Source organism: Moschus berezovskii, chromosome 9 (assembly GCF_049115385.1).
Source record: "Moschus berezovskii isolate FMDL1 chromosome 9, NW_MosBer_1.0, whole genome shotgun sequence".
Classification (NCBI taxonomy): Eukaryota; Metazoa; Chordata; class Mammalia; order Artiodactyla; family Moschidae; genus Moschus; species Moschus berezovskii.
The window spans coordinates 59,638,861-59,662,940 of NC_142468.1; the positions used below are offsets into that span (position 1 = coordinate 59,638,861).

The 24,080-nt window shown below is 39.9% G+C and overlaps 1 protein-coding gene across 15 annotated transcripts in view; it reads right to left on the reverse strand.

Moving 5' to 3' along the window:
• Positions 1-834: 834 nt before the first annotated feature.
• The window catches only part of GNG2 (G protein subunit gamma 2), a 131,123-nt gene continuing 107,877 nt past the window's right edge, over positions 835-24,080 (reverse strand). For 10 of the 15 annotated variants that reach the window (XM_088839709.1, XM_088839705.1, XM_088839702.1 and 7 more), the window contains 2 exons: positions 19,457-19,570; positions 835-1,298 (listed from right to left, as the gene is read on the reverse strand). In XM_088839709.1, the coding sequence (XP_088695835.1) occupies positions 1,170-1,298; positions 19,457-19,543 (216 nt within the window). In that variant the 5' untranslated portion in view covers positions 19,544-19,570 and the 3' untranslated portion in view covers positions 835-1,169. The remainder of the gene's footprint in view (positions 1,299-19,456; positions 19,571-24,080) is intronic. The other 5 variants (XR_016038221.1, XR_016038222.1, XR_016038224.1 and 2 more) reach the window with 1 other exon arrangement.

Here is a 24,080-nt window from a genome sequence, read left to right on the forward strand (position 1 = left end):
GTTCTTTCTCTTGAACAAATGAGGGCCATGTTTTTTCTTGTTAAGAAGAGCAGAGAAAGACTTCCTTCACTCTAGAATTTTGGCGACTCAGGGAAAATGGGAATTTGCTCTGACTCTGTGACAACAGCATTTCCCAACTCAAGGTGAATCCTTGCTTCTGTTGCTTGTTGCTACGGATGCTGCCCTGGATCCTGGGTCGAATCAAAATGCTTTGGATTCTGGAAAATACGTTTAAGAAGCACTGACGCCTCTGTTAACTAGGAGGTATTTCAGGCACGGCTAAGGCTCTGAAGTCATCTCAGTTTTCAAGATAACAAGTCTTGTCCTCCCTAGCTTTATTTCTCTTTTATTCTTTTTCCAAACTTTATAGTAAAACAACAAAACTTCTGAATGGATGTAACATGGGGACATTTTCATGCAGTATTACTCAAAAACTGTCACAAATATGAAAGCACCAGTCACAACACATGATTTACTTTCACTTGCAGAATCAAAGCTATCATGTACAAATGTTAGGAATAGTGATAAAAGAACACAGACAACCGGCATTTGTTGTTGTTATTACCATGAGGATAAACCACGGGGAACATCTCTCTAAACCCTTTGGCTGCTCATCCTTCGAGTTCAGTCTTACAGACAAATCCAGCCTATCTCTTCACTACTCTAATGGAGAGGGGCGGAGGGAAGGGTGGGGGAAAAGGGAAAAAGAAAAGAACCAAAGACGAAACATCAACTCCATTAACCGAACCACGGCTACACTGGACGACTCAGCTTGTCAAAGGGTATTCTAAAGGCAATACTCATTCCAAGAAGGTCATACATATCTGAGCTCAGTACAGCTGTCTGATTTAATTTTTATTTTTTTAAATACGAAGCAGAAACATAAGGTTTGGGGAGGGATAGCAGGAAAGAAATGACATCAATTTTATCTTTACACATTCCCCTCCTCTAGGCAGTTCTCCAGACATCAGATCTCTTAACTTGGGGTGTGGATCAGCTTTCATACTCATAAAGGGGACCAGTTCTTTAAACATGCATAAGCCTGGAGACTCCAGGATGGTTCTCCTCCCTCTCTTTAAATGCTGTGGACTAGAAAGGCGCCCACTTTGCTAAAAACTCTACATCAGTGTCCCTGGAGCCCCGAGGCTCCCCAGGTCCCTCCTGAAGACTTAAAGAATAGCACAGAAAAACTTCTTCTCCCTAAATGGGTTTTCTGAAGCCGGAACAGGTGTCAGGAGGGGATCTTCCTTGGCATGCGCTTCACAGTAGGCCATCAAATCTGCAGCTGCCTTGGACACCTGGAAAAGACGACAAAAACAACCAAAACTTTAGATGAGGCGTTGACGAAGGCACTGATGCAGGTTCAGTGAGTCAGGGCTCACACTTGGGTGTCCACGCTGCCTGGGTTCAAGTGAAGCAAGATACTCCTCCTCAAAAGCCACTGTTTCCTCATCTGTGAAGAAGGGAGTTGATGATCTTGACTTCACAGGGTTGCTACAAGCAGGTCCGGGATTAGGGTGAGGTGAGCAAGGCACTGGAAATCACCTGAAGGAGGCATTCATGGTCAGAGTCAAGCAAGCATCAACCCTGTATTTGTCCAGGCATCTCCTTAAATTCTGTGCCCCAGGCAGGTTGCTCACTTCCCTCATCCCAGTCCCAGCCCTGGCTGCAAGGGCTTATGAGGTAAACCACATAAATCATTTAGTGCCTAGAACACGATAAGCTTTTCACACAGGCTATCCATTATTATCATTCTGCAGTTGTGTCTCTCTGCTTCAGAAATTGAGCTCGGGATGCCTAAAGCCATGTTGATGTCTTTTTAACAAATACATGAGAGGTATTATATATGTATGCACGTAACTTTATATATATGATAACATTATATGTAATTTATTACACAGATTATATGTGTTACTTCAACCAAGCATCACAGGCTTTAAGGAATTCCACTGGGAGGCTGGTCAGTGATCTCAGTGACACTGTCATTCCTCTCAACATTTCTGTAGCTCTTTGGTGAATGTCTTCTGGAGTACCTTCCTTTGATGAGCTCTGACAGTGGCAAATTTTCGCTACTGAAGGGGAATTTGATATGAGGAAATAAATTACGACTCATTTGTAACTGCATCTTAGGCCTAGGTGGATGATGATCTACCCAGAGAATGCCATCTGGGGATCAAAAACCATAAAGTCAAGAGTCAGTCTCTTGCAAGACATAATACACTTGCTCTAGAAATCAATACAAACATTTTCCCACATCACTGTACTACAACAGCAACTCAAAGTGACTACTGGAAGATAGTCCTCTTTAAGAGTGGGGAGACAGGATTATTTCTGAAAAGATTCATTGCCCCTCCTACATGTGGGTTATACATATCCAACAAAGGCATCAGACTTGCTCAATGTACATAAGCAGAGGTGATATGAGTCACTTTGGGGCAGAGGCTTCAAGAACTAATGCATAGTTTGCCATCAAAGTCTTAAACACAACTGATTTTTGTATCTTGATTTTTTAATTCTGCTACTGAGTTCATTTATTAGTTCTAACAGGTTTTTTTCTTTTTTTTTGAGGGGGTGACATTATTAGGATTTCTCTATATAAGATCATCATCTGCAAACAGAGACAATTTTACCTTTTTGGTTTTGGTTTCAATACCTTTTATTTGTTTTTTCCTTCCTGGTTATTCTGGCTAGGACCTCCAGTACTATGCTAAATAGAGTCATGAGAGTGGGTAACCTTGTCTTGCTTCTGATCTTACAAGAAAAACTTTTAATCTTTTACCATTGAGTATGATGTCAGCTGTGGGATTGATATATATGGACTTTATTATGTTGAGGTGCATTCCTTCTATACCCAATTTATTGATAGTTATTAACATGAAAAGATGTTGTATTTTGTTAAATTTTCTCTCATATCTAATGAGATGCTCATGTGATTTTTATTTTTCATTCTGTTAATGTGATGTAGCACATAATGTGCTATTGAATTTGGTTTGCTAATATTTTTGTTGAGAATTTTAGCATTCATATTCATCAGGGATATCAGCGTACAGTTTTCTTATAGTGTCCTTACATGGCTTTCGTTTCAGGGTAATGCTGAACTTGTAAAATTAATTTGGAAGTGTTCTCTCCTCTTCAGTTTTTTGGAAGAGTTTTAGAAGAATTGGCATTAATTTTTTAAACGTTTGGTAGACTTCAGCGGGAAAGTCGTCTAGTCCTGAGATTTTCTTTGGTGAGAATTTTTGATTACTGATTCAATCTCCTTACTGGTAATTGGTCTGTTCAGATTTTCTATTTCTTTTTTAATGATTCAGTCTTGGCAAGTTCCATCTTTCTAGAAACTTATCCATGTCGTCTAGATTATCCAATTTGTTGCATTTAATTATTCATAGTCGCTTATGATCCTTGTATTTCTGTGATATCCGTTATAGTGTCTCTTCTTTCATTTCCAGTTTTACTTATTTGAGTTTTTTTTTTTTTTCCTTAGTCTAGTTAAAGGTTTGTCAATTTTGTTTAATTTTTCCAAAAAATAGCTCTTAGCTTTGCTGACTTTTATCCTTCTGGTCTTTATTTCATTTATTTCTTTGATCTTTGTTTTTGCTTCCTTTCATGAACTTTGTGCTTAAAATCGGTTCCTAGTTACTTGAAGTATAAAGTTAGGTTGTTTATTTGATACCTTAAAAATTTTTTTTTCTTAACACAGGTGTTTATTACTATAAACTTCCCTCTTAGAACAGTTTTTGCTGCATCCCATATGTTTTGATATGTTGTGTTTCCTTTTTTTTTAAAATTTGTTTCAGGGTACCTTTTAACTTTTATTTTTATTTCTTCTTTGATCCATTGGCTGGTTGTTCACAAGTGTGTTTTTAAATTTCTGCGTATTGGTGAACTTTCCAGTTTTATTCCTGTTACTGATTTTTAGTTTCATGCAGTTGTGATTGGAAAAGATTCTTGGTATTATTTCAGCCTTCTTAAATTTGCCAAGACTTGTTTTATGATCTGTCATTTGACCTATCCAAGAGCATGTTCTGTGTGCACTTAAGAAGAATGTATATTCTGAAGCTGTTGGATGCAACGTCCTGGATATGTTTTAGGTTCACTTGGTCTAAAGTAGAGTTCAAGTTCAACATTTCCTTATTGATTTTCTGTCCGGATGATCTTCCCATTGTTGAAAGTAAATTATTAAAGTTTCCAACTATGATTGTATTATCTGTTTCTCTGTTTAGTTCTGTTAATATGTGCTTAACGTATTTAGGCACTCTGATTTTGGATGCATGTCTATTTATAATTGTTGTATCCTTTTAGTAAATTGACCCATACATCATTATATAATAAACTTCTTTGTCTTTTGTTACAAGTTTTGGCTTAAATCCTCACTCTTTAATAGGAATTACATTGATTATTAAAGTATTTTTATTGTGTTTCTATTTTGTTACAGACATTAAATTTTCTTTACTGATCTATTATCCTCCTTTTATAGATTAAAAATTTAGCCTCAACACATTGCAGGAGTGGTTCAGTGTCATAGAGCAGAGTATGCTGCAGAAAAAGAATCTGAACATTAATGTTTAGCCATTAAGCCACAGCCATCTATATACAAACAACTCAAACAGCCTTCTACATACAAACTACTCAAATGCAGGGCTAGTTCCAAAGGTCAATTGAAATTCTTTGTGCATCTTTTTGAAATGCTATTATGACGGAATGAAAGAAAACAGCCTGTTCTTGTCTTAGCTCCTCTAAATGAAAAAAAAGAACAGACTTTTAGAATCTCAATTACTTTTATTGTTTTGGTTTTTTAATTGTTTGAGTCATAGTCATTATTATGCAAGCAGCAGAGACTTGACAATAGTAACATCTAAAACTTCCTTGTTAACAAGATATATAGCAGTGTCCCTACTCATTTGCAATGCACACATACAAATGTGCAGCAGGAATTTTCAGTTTTTTTATGGTACAGAAAGCACTATACCGGGCAAAATTTAACATATTATTGACAGAGGAATTTTTGCAGAAACTAAAATCACTGCAGATGCTGATTGTAGCCATGAAATTAAAAGACGCTTGCTCCTTGGAAGGAAAGTTATGACCAACCTTGATAGTATATTAAAAAGCAGAGACATTACTTTGCCAACCAAGGTCCGTCTAGTCAAGGCAATGGTTTTTCCCGTGGTCATGTATGGATGTGAGAGTTGGACTGTGAAGAAGGCTGATCGCCGAAGAATCGATGCTTTTGAACTGTGGTGTTGGAGAAGACTCTTGAGAGTCCCTTATACTGCAAGGAGATCCAACCAGTCCATTCTAAAGGAGATCAATCCTGGGTGTTCATTGGAAGGAGTGATGCTAAAGCTGAAACTGCAATACTTTGGCCACCTCATGTGACGAGTTGACTCACTGGAAAAGACTCTGATGCTGGGAAAGGTTGGGGGCGGGAGGAGAAGGGGACGACGGAGAATGAGATGGCTGGATGGCATCAGCGACTCTGTGGACATGAGTTTGAGTGAACTCCGGGAGTTGGTGATGGACAGGGAGGCCTGGCGTGCTGTGATTCATGGGGTCGCGGAGAGTCGGACACGACTGAGCGACTGAACTGAACTGACTGAATGCCTGTGGCTGGTGATTTGTTATGTAAGGGAATACTGAAACATCTCTGGTCTATAACATTTGGATAACAAGAGATGAATTAATATGTCTCTGGTCAATAATGTGTTAATAGCTTAGAATTGCTCAGATCTTGTATTTGAACACTTGATTCTGAACAATTTCCTTCCGAAAATATATTATGCGTTTTATCATGTTTCCTCAATTAGATTGCAATCTCCTGTGGGTGACGGTCCAATACAATGTCAGAATCTTAGCAGTAATTAGAACAATGGCTAACATTTATCTGCCCTTGATACATGTTACTTTACACACAGTATTTTATTTAATCCTTAAAACAACACTATAGATCACAAGCTATTATTATTATCCTCACTTTTAATATGTGAAGCTGAGGTTTTAAGTGTTTGCCATAGTTCTCACAGCTCGTGAGTACCAGAGTCATGAATCTTAATGTTCTTGACTTAATTTTTAGGGATGTTCTTTCTAACTCTTAGTATTATCCTTTATCCTTACCTTTCAATGAGTTACAGCAATAGCCTGCCTGGCAAAACTTCTGGCTTTCTAACCATCCCTGCTAACATTTCTCATAGAGATTCTTTCACATTTCACATTCCTAGGCCTAGTTCTTCCATGAAGATTTCCCCAATAACTTTAGGTAACCTCTCTCTTTTCAGTTCCGTTGATTGTTCCTACTAAAATATCTTAAATTTTAGAGATGATCAAGATGCAGAGTAGGTGGACTTGGAACTTATCTCCCACCACAAACACATCAAAAATACATCTACATGTGGCACTGAAAACTAACTGGAAACTGGCAAAGTCTCCTATACACCAAGGCTGAAAGAAAGACCTACACAGAATTGGGTAGGAAGGGAAGAGAAGCAATCAGGTCAGGACCTGTGGCTCAGGCAGGGGATTCAGAAGAAAAGGGAGATTACAGGGATAGAGATCCTCCCTGGGGAATAAATGGTTCAAGCTACATATTGCAGGCACGAGTCCTGAGGTCTGGCCCAGTGAAGACAAGCTCCCCTGACTGATTGGATGACTGAGAGGACTAACATGAGGGCTGTGGGAAGCCCAGACTCTGTCTACTTGGGAGGAATGCATGTACACACTCACTTTCTCCTGAAGCATAGTGGAGAGGGCTGACTGAAATTGCACTGGTGGCTGGTTGGTTTCCCATGACTGCCCCAGAGCACCTCAACTCGACCTGAGTGAATGTTCCAGCCCCGCTTAATCCATGTCATAGCTCTACGCTGGAGTGAGGCTGCATTACAGAGAGAACTCTGCTCTAAGACGCAGAGGTGGTTCTGACCAGAAGTGCTGTGTGAGCAGGGCGGGGGCAGCCATTACTGGCACTCTCACAGGCAGTGCATCAGAAGCAGCCTTGAACTCTGAGGCTGGACCACAGCAGCTTGTACCCTGACAGACGTCAAGAGCCCAAATGGGCCCCTCTTGCTCCAGCACTGCTCTCAAGGGTGCTGGTGCTGGGATAGGGGAGAGTTCATACTTCAAGGGAATAGAGCCCACTTGGACCTGACCCTCAGAGCTTCTGCTCCAGCAACTTGGGACCTGCCTGCACCCCCATTAGGGCAGTAACAGCCACTGAGCAGACGGGAAGCCCTGGCTTCCCCCTCGCCCTGGTCTTAATCCCCTTCACCTCCAACCCTACCCTCCTACCAAGATGACAGCTGCCAGCACACCCTGAGGAAAGATGTGACTTGTGTTCATGCCAAATCCAGCTCTCCTACCAAAGCCCTTGAGTACATGCACACTGTATAGGGATGCTCCCACAAAAACATCTCAGATCTGTCCCCTTATTGTCACCTCTTCTGCAAATGCTTTAGTTCAAGCCTCCATCTTCTTTTCCACAATTACTGAAATAATCTAACTAAAAATTTCCAAGGGATCTTTTATAGTCTGAATGTTTGTGTCTCCTCCCCACACCCCTAATTCATGTTGAAATCTAATCCCCAATGTGATGGTGTTTGGAGTTGGGGCCTTTGGCGGGTGATTAGGTCATGAGGGGCTTCCCTGGTAGCTCAGCTGGTAAAGAATCCGCCTGCAATGCAGAAGACCCTGATTCACTTTCAATTCCTCGGTTGGGAAGATCCCCTGGAGAAGGCATAGGCTACCCATTCCAATACTCTGGCCTGGGGAATTCCATGGACAGAGGAGCCTGGCAGACTACAGTCCATGGGGTTGCGAAGAGTCGGACACGACTGAATGACTTTCATTTTCATTTTTAGGTCATGAGAATAGAGCCCTCATGAACGGAATTAGTACTCTTATAAAAAGAGACCCCAGAGAACTCCCTTGCCCCTTTACCCATGTGAGGTCATAGAGAGAAGATGGTCTTCTCTGAACCAGGAAACAGCCTCCTACTAGATGTCACATCTCTGGTACCTTGATCTTGCACTTCTAGCCTCCAGAACTAGGAGGAATAAATTTCTGTTGTTCATAAGCCACCTATGGTATGGCATTCTATTATAGTAGCTCAAATGGACTAAGACGGGCTTGATGAACTGAATTCAGGGTGCGGTCTGTGAAGTTCAAAGATTAAAAAAAAAATGACATTGTTATTTTCACCAGTCTCAAATGGAAATCTAACATTTCTTTCCATTATAGATGTAGCCAATACAAGTAGCATTAACAGTCTCTGTGATTTAGTCACCAATAAAAATCAAATATTTTCCATCATATTACTTAGTATAGATATATCAACATTTTATGTTCTTTCATTTTGTAAGTACATACCCATTATATCCTACATAATCAGTTAATAAAGAAGTGTATACATTAACTGTATCACAAAAGTTTTCCTAAAAATATTCTGACGAACTATATTTTAATATAATTCATTTCCTTTGTAATTTAAAAACATTATTCTGAGAAGGAGACCATATGCTTCAGCAGACAGTCAAACAAGATTAGGGGCACAAAAAATTTTAAGAATCTCAGCTGTATATAACTTCTCTTTTACAACTGTGCCAGGAGTAGTATTCTCCATACTGCAGCTAGGAAAATAGTTTTAAATATAAATTGGCTCATATCACTCCCTATTTAAAACTTTCAAGAGCTTCTCATTGTACTTTGTAGAAAGCCAAGACATCACAAAAACAGCCTGTGGGTCCTGCCTACTTTTGCCATCTCTCCAATTTCACGTTGTAGCGTTTTCCCCTCCCATACCGGTCTCTAATTCTATGAAAGGTCCAAGTTCTTTTCTGTCTCAAAGCTTCACACATACAAGTCCCTGGAACACTCTTCTCCCCATCTCCTCACCAGGTTGGCTCTTCCTCTCTCTTTAGAAGTCAGCTGAAATACTGCCTCTTTGCAGAGTCTTGACTGATTATCTTTTCCAATAACGATGAGTTCATCACTTTCCTCACCTATTCTGTCTCCCCACTCTTTTCCTTCAAGGAAAAACACTTATCACAATTTATAATTACAACTCTTGCTTGTTTATTTGATGTTTGATATTTCCCTTCAGGCATTTGGCTCTTTGAAGGTAGGAATCATACCTATTTTACTGACCACTATGTCAACAGTGCCAGCACACAAGAAAGACTCAAATAATTGCTGAAAAAGTTCTCAAATATAATCTTAATCAACAAATACTCCATTCAAATAATATTTACTAAGTACCTAATATGCTAGTCACAGTTCTGGAAGGTTGAAATAATAAGGGAACAAAATAAAGGTTCCTGTCCTTGTGGAACTAATGTAGTATTCTAGACTTCCAATTTTGACTATGATGGAGGAACAGGGACTAATTAAACCCTCCTGCTTTAACTTAAAAACTGGAAAAAAAAATGAACAAATGTTTTTTAAAACATTAGACAGTAGGTAGCACAGGAAGTTATCCCTGAGAGAAGGGAGGCAAGATAAGCCCCATGTCCCAGCTTACTGCTTGAAAAGATTTCTAGGCCACAGCACAGGGAGGGGCTACCCAAACAGATTTCAGAAACCTCCTTGAGTTGATGAGGGACTGACAGAGAAGAAAAACCTACACACACACAGACACACACACACAGAGAAAAAGAGAGCAACACGCACTCTGGAGGCCTCCAGAGGATTCTTTTCAAGTCTTTAGCTGAATACTGATCAGCACATATGTGGGAGAAAACTGCTTGAGACTGAAATGAATTTCAGAAAGGATCAAGTGAAGTAGTCCCTGGTGATCACACAGGTCTGGAGCAGTTTGTGTCTCTACTGGACAGAGTAGAAAGATCTCATACACATAGGGGATTGATGAGTCTTAGAAAGGGTATCTTCAGTAGTGGTGCCAAGTAGGCCTTGACTAACAGCTGAGGCGGACCCACCTATCAAAGTTTAAAAGAACAGATCAAAATGTTTCTGAGTTATTTAACTGGACCACAGAACAAAACTTCCGAATATTTAAAGGCTACAAAAACTTCCAGTATGCCACACACACAAAAAAAATCACAAATTGTGGAATATAATAAAAAATCCAGGCACACAAATAAATTGGAGAAAAACATATCCCATAATGAGGAAAAAATTAATACAAATTAATTAATCCAAAAATGAGGAGAAAAAGATGCAGAATTGACATAAATGATAAAATAAATAGAGAAGGATGCTATTGTAAATACAGTCTACATGACCAAGGATATAGAGCAGAGCAAAACATGATTAAAAGAGACACGGAAGATATTAAAAAGGCCCAAATCAAATTTTTAGAGATAAAAAAGCAGATTGGATGGAATTAGCACCTGGTGGGCTGCCGTCTGTGGGGTCACACAGAGTCGGACATGACTGAAGTGACTTAGCAGCAGCAGCAGACACTGCAGAAGAAAAGATTAATAATGAACTTGAAGACAGTAACAGGAACTCTCCAAAGTGAAGCACAGTGAGAAAACAGACTGGAAACAAACAAACAAACAGAGACCACTGAGCTGGGAGACAACTTCAGGTAGCCTAATAATCATACAATTGGAGTCTATGAAGGAGAGGAGAAATATAGTGTGTGGAAGAAAACAAAGAAAAAATAATTGAAGACATAATAACTGAAAATTTCCAAACGTGATAAAAACTATAAATCCACAGTTTCAAGTAACTCAATACCCAAATGAAGAACCATGAATCAAACAACACCAATGTACAGCATAATCAAATTGCTTATGTAGTATTTGAGTAGAAGGATGGAAAGAACAGAAAATAAAACATAATAAATAGCTATAGAGGATGTTCAATGATAGTCTGTTTTATAAGGAAATAAAAAATACAGCAGGGTAAAATACAAAGAAAAAAATATCTTTATATGGAAAAATTTGGAAGACACTACCTTAATCAAGTAATTAAAGTTAATACCACCAGTAAGTGACAATTGGAAATCATGTATCACTGACAGAAAGAAGCAGTGAGACGGATATCCCACCAGTTCTCTGATATTAATGTCAAATTTCTGTTACTTTAATTAAATCATAAAGAAACACCAGGCAAACCAAAACTGAGTGACATTCTATAAATAATGGCCTATAATCTTTAAAACTGTCAATGTCCTAAGAGTCAGGGATGTCTAAGGAACTGTGCCTGACAGGACAGCTAAATACAACCCATGATTTGGAACTGGGTTCTTTTGCTAAAAGGGACATTATTGGGATTATCTGAAATACTTCAATGGGGTCTGAGGAGTAGAAGGTGGTGATGAATAAATGTATAAATGTTAATTGTACATAATGATTATATTATGATTATGAAAAAGAATGTTTTTACTTATAGGAAATGTTAAAGTATCCAGAGGTAACAGGCACCTGTTGACAACTCTTCTCAAATGGTTCAGGGGAAAACAAAATTCTTTGCATTGTACTTGAAACTTTTCTGTACCTTTGAGGTTATTTCCAGAGTAAAAATATTTTTTCTAAAGAAAAGAGAAATTAGAAATACTGAGTATGAACAACTTTCTCAAGAAGTTAAGCTTCAAAGCAGAGCAAACGAAGCAGTTGCTAGAGGAGGAAATGAGGGGTTCAAGAGAAGAAATTTAAATTTTATTTAAGATGTACAAATAACACTATATTTGAATGACGATGGAAATGATGAAATAAAGAATCAAAACTGGTGATTCAGAATGAGCAGCAAGCTGCTGGAGCATGTCCCTGATACGGGAGATGAGATCTATTGTGCAATGAAGGAATTTACTTTTGCTAAGAGCAAGCATCTCCCTATATTGACAGCTGCTGAAACGCAGCTTTCCAGGCACTTCACCCAACCAGACTGGGGCTGAGAATCAGTGAGAAAGGGAAGGAGGGCTCTAGGCAGTCCCGATAAAAACCACCAGATTATAATCTTGGGCTCTGAAAAACAGGAATTTACTCTGGCAGGCACCTTTACAGCTTTGAGTAGTAGAAGTTGTCAGTAAGAATAAAAACCAGACCCGAGAATTTAAACTGGAAGTAAGGCTTAAGTAAGCTCCATCTTCATTACACCCTGAAACACACCTTAAAATTAACGCTGCAAAATGCCTGCAACCCACTGATGGGTCGTTACTGCCTGTGCCCATGGACAACTGCCTATGTGTTAAGGGCATCAATCATTCAATCACTCCTTCAATTGTGTTGCCTACACCATTAGAGTCATCCAGGATTGACAGTTTCAAATTGATTCCTAAAAGGACTTCAAAGATCACACTGGGATGGAGCCTTAGAACGAGAAGTTATCCTGAACATTGAACACTGCCTGTCAGAAGCCTGGCAAGACAGCTGAAGGCAAAAGAAACTTTAACACCTCTGGGAAGAGATCATAAAATTTTCACACTAGAGAGACTGACCTGCCCTTGTTTAGAAAGATGTTTTTACTCAGGTCAAAAGCTGTTGGCTACAGTAAAGGCTTTAGCATTCATTGAATTATCAATATGTAATTCAAGTAAGGGAAAATTTAAGCATCTAGTTTGATCCTTAGTAAATGCGGAAAAAAATGTCTGTATTCTTTCCTGTGTCTTGGAAGTATACTGAAAACACAACAGTCAGTATGCTTAGCAACATTAGGAATGCCAGAAATGGAAAGCAGCATACCACCATGATGTTCTGTATCACCAAGGTGCCCACATCACTGCTGGTGGTCAAAGGTGAGTCTAAAGGATCTCTCCATTATGACTGTGGAAAGCACCCAGGATCAAACTTTGATTGTGATATTAGAGAAAGTAAAATTGTATGAATAAATACCTAGCATTTTAAATTTGTAAAATAAAGTGTAAACATTCTAAATAATCTTGCCCTCCCTGTTTGTGCAAGGTGATATTAAACTGATGATACACATCAATAGGATTTTTTTAATAGGAAATAAAAGAATTAATTTTCAAAACCATCATCAAGAAAAGTACATGATATTTAATTTACTCAATTAAAAAAAAGACATTCAAAATTATCCAAAGTGGTTATATTTTGAAGAAGGAAGAGCTTCCTCTGGCCTAAAAACTAGGTTATTCAGAAAAATTCATTTTCAAGGGATTTTGAATTATCAAGGTTTAGCAGTACTGCTTCTCTAGCTCCCATAATGCAGAAGGCTAAGAATATACTTGGTGCTTAACAAACATCTACTGAATTTTGAAAATTGTATCAACCCTCATAAAAATGAAGTTTTATGCTCCATTATTAATGTATGCCTGGATTCAATTTAAATTTTTTGTTCCACTTTCAGCAGATCAAATGAATTAAAACTGGATATCTTTAAACACAGCCTTTTCCTCTATAAGTTCCAGACATACTATACCTACTTTGTTAACCCTGAAAATAGTCTCAGTTTGGCCTATATGTAAGGTTGAAACTGAATCTTCCTAATAAACTGAATGCAAGGATTTTAGGGAAGAGATGTTAAAACTTTTGATTCAAATGCTGGAGAAGTATTTGAAAAGTCCCAAACCTAGGATGCCTGTCCCCTCTCTAGAGTGAAGCAGGATGTCTAACTGACTCGTGTCTCAGTACAACTTTCCCTGAAGTTCAGTTCCAATGTATTATGAGTTAATTGTCAGAAAGATGATTTACTTATTAGAAACATTTATATTTGGTTCAATAATTATACAACTTTGTCAGTTATTGAAAATCAGTCTGTTCTTTTTATGTTGAGCTGTTTTCAAAAAGAAGGTATACTATAAATGTTGACTACTCATGTTCATTTACTTGACATAAAACAATTTACCTATTTTAAAATGATCAATTCTGCCCTACTTTTTGGCATTTTACTGAACTTTCTCCTATTATGATGAGCTTTATTTGGCCAGTGACATCATGCTTGGAATTTCCCAAACCATAAATGTAATTGGAAATGTCATCCAAAATACAGTTCCTAATGTCATGTTATATGACACACTTAGTACATGAACTTAAAGCTATCCACTTAAAAAAAAAGTGTCTTCTCATTGCCTGCCTATCTTGTCACCAAGAAGTAGACAATAAGGTCTTTGACGTTGAGGACTGTGTAATTTATCTGATGAAGGTAAAATTATTTAGTAAACTGACTAATAAGTAGGATCAGAATGGAAAAGATTCATGAACAAGTAGGGATTTAAGCTGACCTGTAGTAGAGGAGTAAGATTCAGATATTGTCCCAGACCATTTGGGCTGCTCTAATAAAATGCCAAAACCAGGTGGATTGTAAACATCAGTTCTGAAGGCTGGAAAGTCTAAGATTAAGGTGCCGGCAGATTCAGTGTCTGTTGAGTCTCGATTCCTAGTTCATAGATGCCTATCTTCTTGTTATAACCTCACAAGGTGGAAAGGGCAAGGGAGCTTGCTGAGCCTCTTTATGTGGGCACTAATTCCATTCCTGAGGGCTCTGCCTGCATGACCCCTAATCACTTCCCAAAGGCCCCATCTCCAAATACTGCCACATTGGGTGTTAGGATTTTAATGTATGAATATGGGGAGGGATACAAACATTTAGTCTACAATAAATAGGAAAAGAATAGAATAGACCCTAATGCTGGGAAAGATTGAAGGCAGGAGGAGAAGGGGATGACAGAGGACAAGATGGTTGGATGACATCACTGACTCAACAGACCTAAGTTTGAGCAAGCTCCAGGAGATGCTGAAGGACAGGGAAGCCTGGCGTGCTGCAGTCCATGGGGTTGCAAAGAGTCGGGCGTGACTGAGCAATTGAACAACAACAAATAGGAAAAGAATAAGGGGAAGGGTGTTCTCACTGAGGGATTCAGAATAACCAGAGAGATGGTAATCTGCACAGCATATTCTTTAGACAGTGAAGAATGCCAGTTGGAAAGGTCTATTGGAACCATTTGGGAGAAATGAGAAATAACTTTGGCATTTATATATGAGGCCAATATAAGGAACATCCAATTAGCTAAGAAGCAATCATTTCACCCATGCTCCTGGCCTTGGCTTTCTTTTGCACTTATATGTATATTATTTATGATGCCAACAATCCCATGCATTAAAGGGCTTCCTTTCAGCTTGTGATGATTCTCACCCCTCCTTAACTACCCTTCCCATGCTTACGGGTGGGTGGGTTCCTAGAAGCCACATTTGTGCAATGTGCTTTAATTTGAGAGTTAGTTGATTGAAGCTGCACATGACTCATCCTTGGTAGAACAAATGGACCACTCTAGGGAGTGAGACTAAAAGGGCTGACATGAGTCTACCTCTTTCTTCATGGAGCTGAAAGTGTGATGTGTGATCCTGGGAGTTGTGGGCAGCCATCTTGTGTCCACCACATGCAACAGGCAGCTGAGAAATCTATTCCTCCAGGGAAAGGAAAGAGTCTGAGAGAAGCAGAGACACCCCAGAGCACCCACAGTTCCTACTGGCCTCCCAGTTCTGACTCCCCATGCTCACTCAGCTACATTTCTGCTCTCAGATTCTGAGACGCCTTGTATCTTTTATCATCAGTCCCTTCTTTCTGCTTAAGCCAGCTTGGGTTAGGTTTCTATTATTAGAAACCCAGAGTCCTAATATAGTGATGAATAAATAGATTCACTGAAGTCTTACTGTCCTTTGCTTTCACACGTGCTCTCTTGACTTGCACTCTCAGGACAAGCTTTCTTTCACCAGCCTTTGCTCAACAGCAGCAGCTGCTGCTGCTGCTAAGTCGCTTCAGTCATGTCCGACTCTGTGCGACCCCAGAGACGGCAGCCCACCAGGCTCCCCCGTCCCTGGGATTCTCCAAGCAAGAACACTGGAGTGGGTTGCCATTTCCTTCTCCAATGTGTGAAAGTGAAGTCGCTCAGTCGTGTCTGACTCTTAGCGACCCCATGGACTGCAGCCTACCAGGCTCCTCCGTCCATGGGATTTTCCAGGCAAGAGTACTGGAGTGGGGTGCCATTGCCTTCTCCATGCTCAACAGCAGCATATCTTGTTGTTTCATACATCTGAGTGTTGCAGTCTCCAAAACCTCTCTCTGCCCTTTCCCCAGAGCCCACCCGTTTTCTTTGGCTTCTCTTTCCTTTCTGTCCTTGAATGAAATGCTAACAAAGAAACACAGAGAGGCTGGGAGTATAATTTATATATGCCTGAGGCTTATGAACAGATAATGGGTTCATTAGCCCAAATCTCCCAGGATCTGTGATACAAAGGGATAGGAAACAAGAAGGCTTAAAAAGGAATATGCTCTTCAGACCCTCTCATGGTCAGCCTACTCTAGGCAGCCAAGGATATTCTGGAGGCCACAGAAGGGATAAGGCCACTCCTTGCGGAAGGGACCCTGGACACCCCCAGTGTCAGCTGTGCCCCCTTTCCCTTGTTCCCTATTGCCTCAGCTACACGAGGCTCTGCCAGAGGGACATCAAGCCACTGCAGCCTTTGTAGCTTGAAGAGGCCACTGCTGTGATTCGAAAAATCACAAACCTGGGATCTTCAGAGAGAAGCTCCTTCTTGCTGACAGGATCATGCATGGAAAGTAGGTGGAGAAACCTGAACGCTCAAAACCCTGAAAGGGACTCCAAAAGGCAGATAAACTAGTCCTAAATCAGTGGCAGTTTTATTCCAAGAGCTAAACTAAAAATAACCTGACACTTCACCATAGCATGCCTGCCTGGCTCTGATGTGCATAACAAATGCTGAAATATAGGCTGCTGCTGTTATTTCCAACAATTTTTGGTCCAATGATGTCAAGAGGAATTGAGAGATTTGAAAGTTACAATCAGCTAGGAAGGCAATCACTCACTGTTCAGTTTATTAGGCCAATGCTTTATGTCTCAAAGAGATACTGATTTATTTGGTCTCTTCACAAGTAGTATACCAAGGTAATCAGGGTGAGGTATTGGTTTCATTCTGATGACATTTGGTAATTATGCTTTTTGGATGTCTTACTTGTATCAGTAAAAGGTCTTGTTCATTTTTTTTGGTAACCCTTTATTAGACTAGGAGATCCTTGAGAGCAAGAATCATTTTTTCATCTTTATCCAGCTCTATATCTCTAAGACCTAACAATGCCTGGCAATTTAGAAAGCTCTAAATACTAAATACTAAAATATGTATTGGATAAAGGAATAAAAGAAAAGTAGCAAAAATCCACTCTTATGATGAAGGTCTGGGAAAGCATCTTAAAGGATATAATGACTGAGTCTTCAAGGAGTCATGGGAGTTGGGAAAGCAGAAATGTAAAGAGGAGGAGACTGAATGTTCCAGCCATTTGAAATTCCCATCAAGGGAATTAAGAATGGCTCAATATGGCATAGGGGTGAGGGGAAGGGACCGAAGCTGCAAAAAGGGGCAGGGGCCAGAAGGACCTTACACACACTCTGCTGATGAGTTTGAATTTCAAGTTCCAGGTGATAGGAGTCATGCAAAGATGTTCAATAGGAGAGGAACCTAATGAGCTTTTCTTGCAGCAAGTGGTCTTTGGCAACCACATGGAGGGTGAGTGATGGCAGGGATGGACTGGGGTTGAGAAGGGATTGCAGAGGTCAGCTAAGTGCACTGTGCAGTCAGTAATTCAGGTGAGAGGTGATGACGGTCTGACCTATGGCTGAAAAGGTCTGTTTCTGCCCTGTTCCTCCCACTGTCAGCTTCTCACACCACCTACACCATCATATGCTGCTTCAGGACTTGGGTCTGGGGATGCTGAGTTGTACCAGAAAATGCCAACCATATCAGGGCTTGGCAAACACTTTCATCTTCACTGCGCCACCTCAAAAGGCAAAGTGGCATTTTCCAGAGGCCCACACGCAGAACATTTCCCAGAAGGAAAAAAAACAAAGAACTGAATGACTCTTTTTGGTGCCACAATCTTTGCGTGACCTCACTCCTCCCAGCAAGTACTATGCCTACTTGCCACATTGTACTTTTTCAAGAAAGGAAATAAAAAAGAACAGGTAAAGGGGAAAATAGAGAAGAGGAAGGTAGTGAAGGTGCAAAATAGATGTTAAGGACCCTTTATCACATTATAAATAAAGAAGAATTAAAGCAATTTCAAGAAAGAAGCTGTTTACATTTTGTGGCTCATTACCAGGATTCAAATTTTATAAAGGAGATTAAGGATAGATGGGAAAATGCCTATGGTTATTTGCTCTGCTTACCTATGGAGGAAAATAAGCTCTCCCTTCAGACTCTAGCACAGACCTGATGGGAGTTATAAGAAGCAAACCTCTTCCCATGGGACCATGGTTCTCTACCTTAGCTATACATTAAAACTAACTGATAATGTAAATAAAAAATTACAGTTGTCTGAATCATAAATTCTAATTTAACTGGTCTACACTGTGGTCTTAGAAATGGTTCTTTTTATAGAATTCCCTGGGTGATTTGAATGTACAGGTGGGCTGAGAATCACTCCTCTAGACCAGGGTTCAGCAAAGTTTTTCTCTAAAAGGCCAGAGAGTAAAAGTTTTAGGCTTTCTGAGCCAAGTGTTATCTGTTGCAACTATTCTACCCTGCTGTTGTAGCATCAAAGGAGCCACAGATAACATGTAAATAAGTATATGGGGCTGTGTGCTAATAAAGCTTTATTGTCAAAAACAGACAGTGGGCTGGATTTGGCTCATGAGCCATAATTTATTGACCCCTGCTCTAGAAGCACATTCCAAAGGAGGGCTGGATTGTTCAGGTTCCTAAGGCAGGTATGGACAAACCTTCCAGTTTAAAAAAGGCATTTGGAAAAATGTTCTAATTTTAGTAAAATGAAATACACTGCTGAGTTCCATGTCATAAAATGCTCAGATCTTCTTTGGAAGTGAAGGTTTGATAGTTGACAAAAATTTACTACCTGTGGTAGCTATCTATGTGGGTTAATTTATATTGAAAATCTGCCAACAAAAAGTTTCTATTTAAAGTCCTGCTTCAATATGTTAGGTCCAACTTAAGGCAAAGCTATCAGATTAGATCTGGGGAGTGAGAGAAAGAAATAAGTAGATTATGAACTTCCATGAAAACTTTATGCTGTGAGACTTCTCAGGGAGACCATGTGTGGTTTCTGTGTTCTGAAGAAAAAAATGCAAGAGTATAAAAGAGAAAAAAAGTAAAAATAAAAATGGTGGATAGAAAGACTAGACCTGAAGATAGACACTAAAAATTAGAACATACATCAGGATAGAAAAAATTAAACCCAAGTGAAAAGGACTTCTTTACAAGGCCAGAGAAGTGAACTGGTTGATTGCTATGTTTTGTGGGTTCTCCAAATCCTTTGGCTAGAATTCAGCCATGAGCCTATGTTCTGCTTTGAAGTTTACTCAGTGAACTAGTTTTAATTTATACTATCATTTTATTCTGGAAAATTCCAGAGAGAGCAAAGGCACATTAGAAAATGAACTTTTGCCTAACTATTAAGTTTCTTTCCCACCATCTCTGGTTTCATCACTCTCCATAGAAGAGTAGTCAAATGACACCTGGCTATAAGTCATACTCCTGACAAGGCCAGCTGAGCCTGTGGGTGATGCCATCCTCACCTTTATCCTATCGATGTTGGCTTCCATCTTCAGCTGTTCTACCAGTTTCCTGGCTTGTGCTATGCTGGCGGTGTTGTTGCTGGCCATTGGAATGCTGGGTGGGTTTCAGATATACTAGGAAAGAAAACAAGGAGGAAAAATACATCAGCGAAATCACCAGCTGCCAAATGTGTGGGTTGACCATAACTGGGAGATCCCCAAAGAATGACTGCAGTCAGGCCAGGCTTCTCCAGCCATCTACATCCCCAATCCAGCACTGTGTCTGAGGGGCAGGCAGACCAGAGAGATGAGGATTGCTTTTCCTCTTCCCTATCTCTCCCCCTTCCATTCTTTCTTCAGGGGGAATCATTAAATCAGCTAAGATGAACTGCCACATGAAGAAAGCAAGTTATCAAATTTATCTTAGTTTATGAAATTTATTATAGAAGGGGACAACAGAGGATGAGATGGTTGGATAGCATCACCGACTCAATGGACAAGTTAGCAAGCTCCCGGAGTTGGTGATGGACAGGGAAGCCTGGCATGCTGCAGTCCATGGGGTCGCAAAGAGTCTGACATGACTGAGCAACTGAACGGAACTGAATTTATGAAATAAGTTTATGAGATGAGTTCAAAACGGTAAGGGGGACAGTATGCATAATTATTGTTGTTTATTGGGTACTGCTATTGTTAGATATTATTTTAGAAAGTGTAGTTCTGTACCTATGTAGATGGTGAGATGGGTTCTTTGTCTCTGGCTCTGCCAGACCTCTTTCCATCCTTGCCCTCCACCCCCTTCAAATCCTATCCCAATTTCATTTCTCTTCTAATTATTTATTGACCCCTCCCACCTCACTTTACTCTTGCTGTTCACCTCAGAAAGTATCCTATTTTATTTTCAGTGCCCACTTCCCCCATATTCTGATCAGTCTTCCTCCATGTCAAGGTGCCATATGCTATTTCTGGACTGTCTGTGGAAATTTTCCCTTTAGGCCACTGAAGCAATGTCTGAGAGCTGCAATTTAACCAGAGTGCATGACCCCATAAGTGAGAAGCATGAAATACTGCTTTAGTCAACACCAGTTGAGTCTTGTTCGGAAGATATTATATTAAAAACCATGACTTCCACTAGCTTTGGGGAATATTTTTATCTAGGGATAAAGTAGGCTCAGGCTACAATTTCAAAAAGGAAAGAAGACACATAGAAAACCTATAGAAAGAAAAATTATCCATAATAAATTCAGTGAAGTGAAGTGAAGTTGCTCAGTCATGTCTGACTCTTTGCAACCCCATGGACTGTAGCCTACCAGGCTCCTCCATCCATGGAATTTTCCAGGCAAGAGTACTGGAGTGGGTTGCCATTTTCTTCTCCAGGGGATCTTCCCGACCCAGGGATTGAACCCAGGTCTTCCTCATTGCAGGCAGATGCTATAGGTTTTTACATATTCATGAAAATTAGGAAACAATTTTTATTTAATTACCAAAAAACCAAAAGTCTACAAATCATTTTCTTTGGCTTTTATTTCTTGATATCTAGTTCTTTAAGACAATAGAAGTAACTAGACAGAACTCTCTGTGAACAAAGAGGTCTCTGCATAGAGAATGTTATTTTATAAAGAATACTGCAAATGCCAACCCAACAGCGCATAGTATAAATTGGAAGATAGTTAACAGTTTCAGGGGTTTCCCTAGTGGCTCAGATGGTAAAGAGTTTGCCTGCAATGCAGGAGACCTGGGTTCGACCCCTGGGTCAGGAAGATTCCCCTGGAGAAGGGAATGGCAACCCACTCCAGTATTCTTGCCTGGAGAATTCCATGGACAGAGGAGCCTGGTGGGCTACTGTCCATGGGGTCCCAAAGAGCTGGACATGACTGAGTGACTAACACTTTTAACTGTTCTCTCAATTTATTTTCAAAGGGCTTTGAGACAAGCCATTTCTTTCTCCAAAAATGGAAAGGAAGGCTGAAAGAATTTTGAAGCCAGGAAAATCTCTGAACTCTAGGTTCAAATGCTTGAAGATCAAGGGAGGGATATTGCATATAAAAACAAACAAACAAAAGGGAAGCTTTAACAACAACAATGATTTCATCAGTATGGTTAGGGACGGAATCATTTCAATATAATTTAACCCACAGTTAAATTATATATCCCAAATCAAACAAACATCTTACAGCCTCATAAAACTTCACAGGGCCAAGCAAAAGAAAGTGAAAGTCGCTCTGTCGTGTCCGACTCTTTGTGATCCCATGGACTATACAGTTCATGGAATTCTCCAGGCCAGAATACTGGAGAGCGTAGCCTTACCCTTCTCCAGGGAATCTTCCCAACCCAGGGATCGAATCCAGTAGCATAGCGTAACTCTTCCATTCATCCAAAGATGGAAGGAGCCATGATCTACAGGACCATGGAAACTGCTCTGGGAAGTTAATATTTCCTCCAAATTAGAATTTATCACACTTGGATACAGACTATCACAGAATTTCCAAATCCTCATTGGACCTGAGGGAGCTGTGAGAGACTGGTCAGCTATGATGCTGGCTTTCAATCTAAACCAGATCACTCAGGAACTTGTGGCAGAGACCACAGCTTGCTTCCAGTACTGCTTTTCCTTGTCGTCATCAGTGATAACAATTTTTTTTTTTCAACAAAGACCACAAGAACCCTGAATTTTAGTTGAGTATATTTTGCTGAAAAATACACTCCCAGGTTCCCTTGCAGCTTGATATGGTTATTTGACTATGTTATGGCCACTGAGACATAAGAAGTGTCCTTGAAGGAAAGGGATGTGCTCTCTGCCTCCCCTTCCTCTTGCTGTTGGCCTGGAAGGTAGAAATGTTCAGCACAGGGTTCCACCTTGAACATATGGCCTAACACTCCAGGATGAGCAGGAAGGGATGGTCCTTACTGATACTGTAGAGCCACCATGTCAGCTGTGATCTGGCTGTCATCTACATGAACAGAAATAAGCACCTATCTTGTTTACACCACTATATTAAGGGTTTCTCTGCTGTTAGCTAACAGATCTGCCATTAACTGATTAAATGATCCATTATTTTCATTTGCGTGTCCAGGAAAAGTCTATGTCTTAATGCCTGTTTATGTTCCCTGGAAAAGGCACAGCTGTCCTTAGGAGGCTGAGATGGAAAGTGTGTGAGTTTTCTATTGCTGCTGTAGCATATTACTGTAAATTTAGTATTACTATCTTAAAGAATATAAATTTATTATCTTACAGTTCTGGAGGTTAGAATTCTGAAATAGGTCCCACTAACCTAAAATCAAGATATTGGCAGATATTCCTTCTGGAGGTCTAAGGGAAAATGTTTCCTTTCCTTTTCTAGCTTCTAAAGATTACTGACATTCCTTGGCTCTTGGCTTTTTTCTTCATTTTCAAAACCAACAAACGTGAGTTGACTCCTTTTGATTCTTTATCACTCTGAGCTCTTCTGTAGTCACCTCCCTTTTTGACTCTCCTCTGCCTCCTTCTTCCATTTTTAAGAACCATTGTAACCACACTGTATCTACTCTGATAATACAGGATAATCTCCTTATCATTAGGTCAGCTGATTAGCAACCTTAATTCCATTTGAACCTCAAATCCCCTTTGACATGTAACACAATAATCTGCAGGTTCCAGGGGACACAGACATTCTGGGGGGCCTTTATTCTATCTACCATGGAAGGAGACCTTTGGGCAGGTAGAGAAGGAAAGTGGGAAGGTGGAGTGTTGAGATAGGAAAAGAAGAGGGATGAGACAGGACACAAGTCTAGAAATGCAGGGGAAAGAATACATAAAATCTAAAAGAAATTAAAAGCTTTTGCACAACAAAAGCAAGGTGAAAAGATAGCCTTCAGAATGGGAGAAAATAATAGCAACTGACAAATAATTAATCTCAAAAATATACAAGTAACTCCTGCAGCTCAATTACAGAAAAATAAACAACCCAATCAAAAAAATAGGCCAAAGAACTAAACAGACATTTCTCCAAAGAAGACATACAGATGGCTAACAAACACATGAAAAGATGCTCAACATCACTCATTATTAGAGAAATGCAAATCAAAACCACAATGAGATACCATTTCACGCCAGTCAGAATGGCTGCTATCCAAAAGTCAGCTGAAGAGGGTGCTGAGAAAAGGGAACACTCTTACATTGTTGGTGGGAACTAATACAGCCACTATGGAGAATAGTATGGAGATTCCTTACTGGAAATAGAACTGCCATACGACCCAGCAATCCCACTGCTGGGCATACATACCGAGGAAACCAGAATTGAAAGAGGCACGTGTACCTCAATGTTCATCGCAGCACTGTTTATAATAGCCAGGACATGGAAGCAACCTAGATGTCCATCTGCAGCCGAATGGATAAGAAAGCTGTGGTACATATACACAATGGAGTATTACTCAGCCGTTAAAAAGAATACATTTGGATCAGTTCTAATGAGGTGGATGAAACTGGAGTCTATTACATAGAGTGAAGTAAGCCAGAAAGAAAAACACCAATACAGTATACTAACGCATATATATGGAATTTAGAAAGATGGTAACGATAACCCTATATGCGAGACAGCAAAAGAGACATAGATATATAGAACAGTCTTTGGGACTCTGTGGGAGAGGGTGAGGGTGGGATGATTTGGGA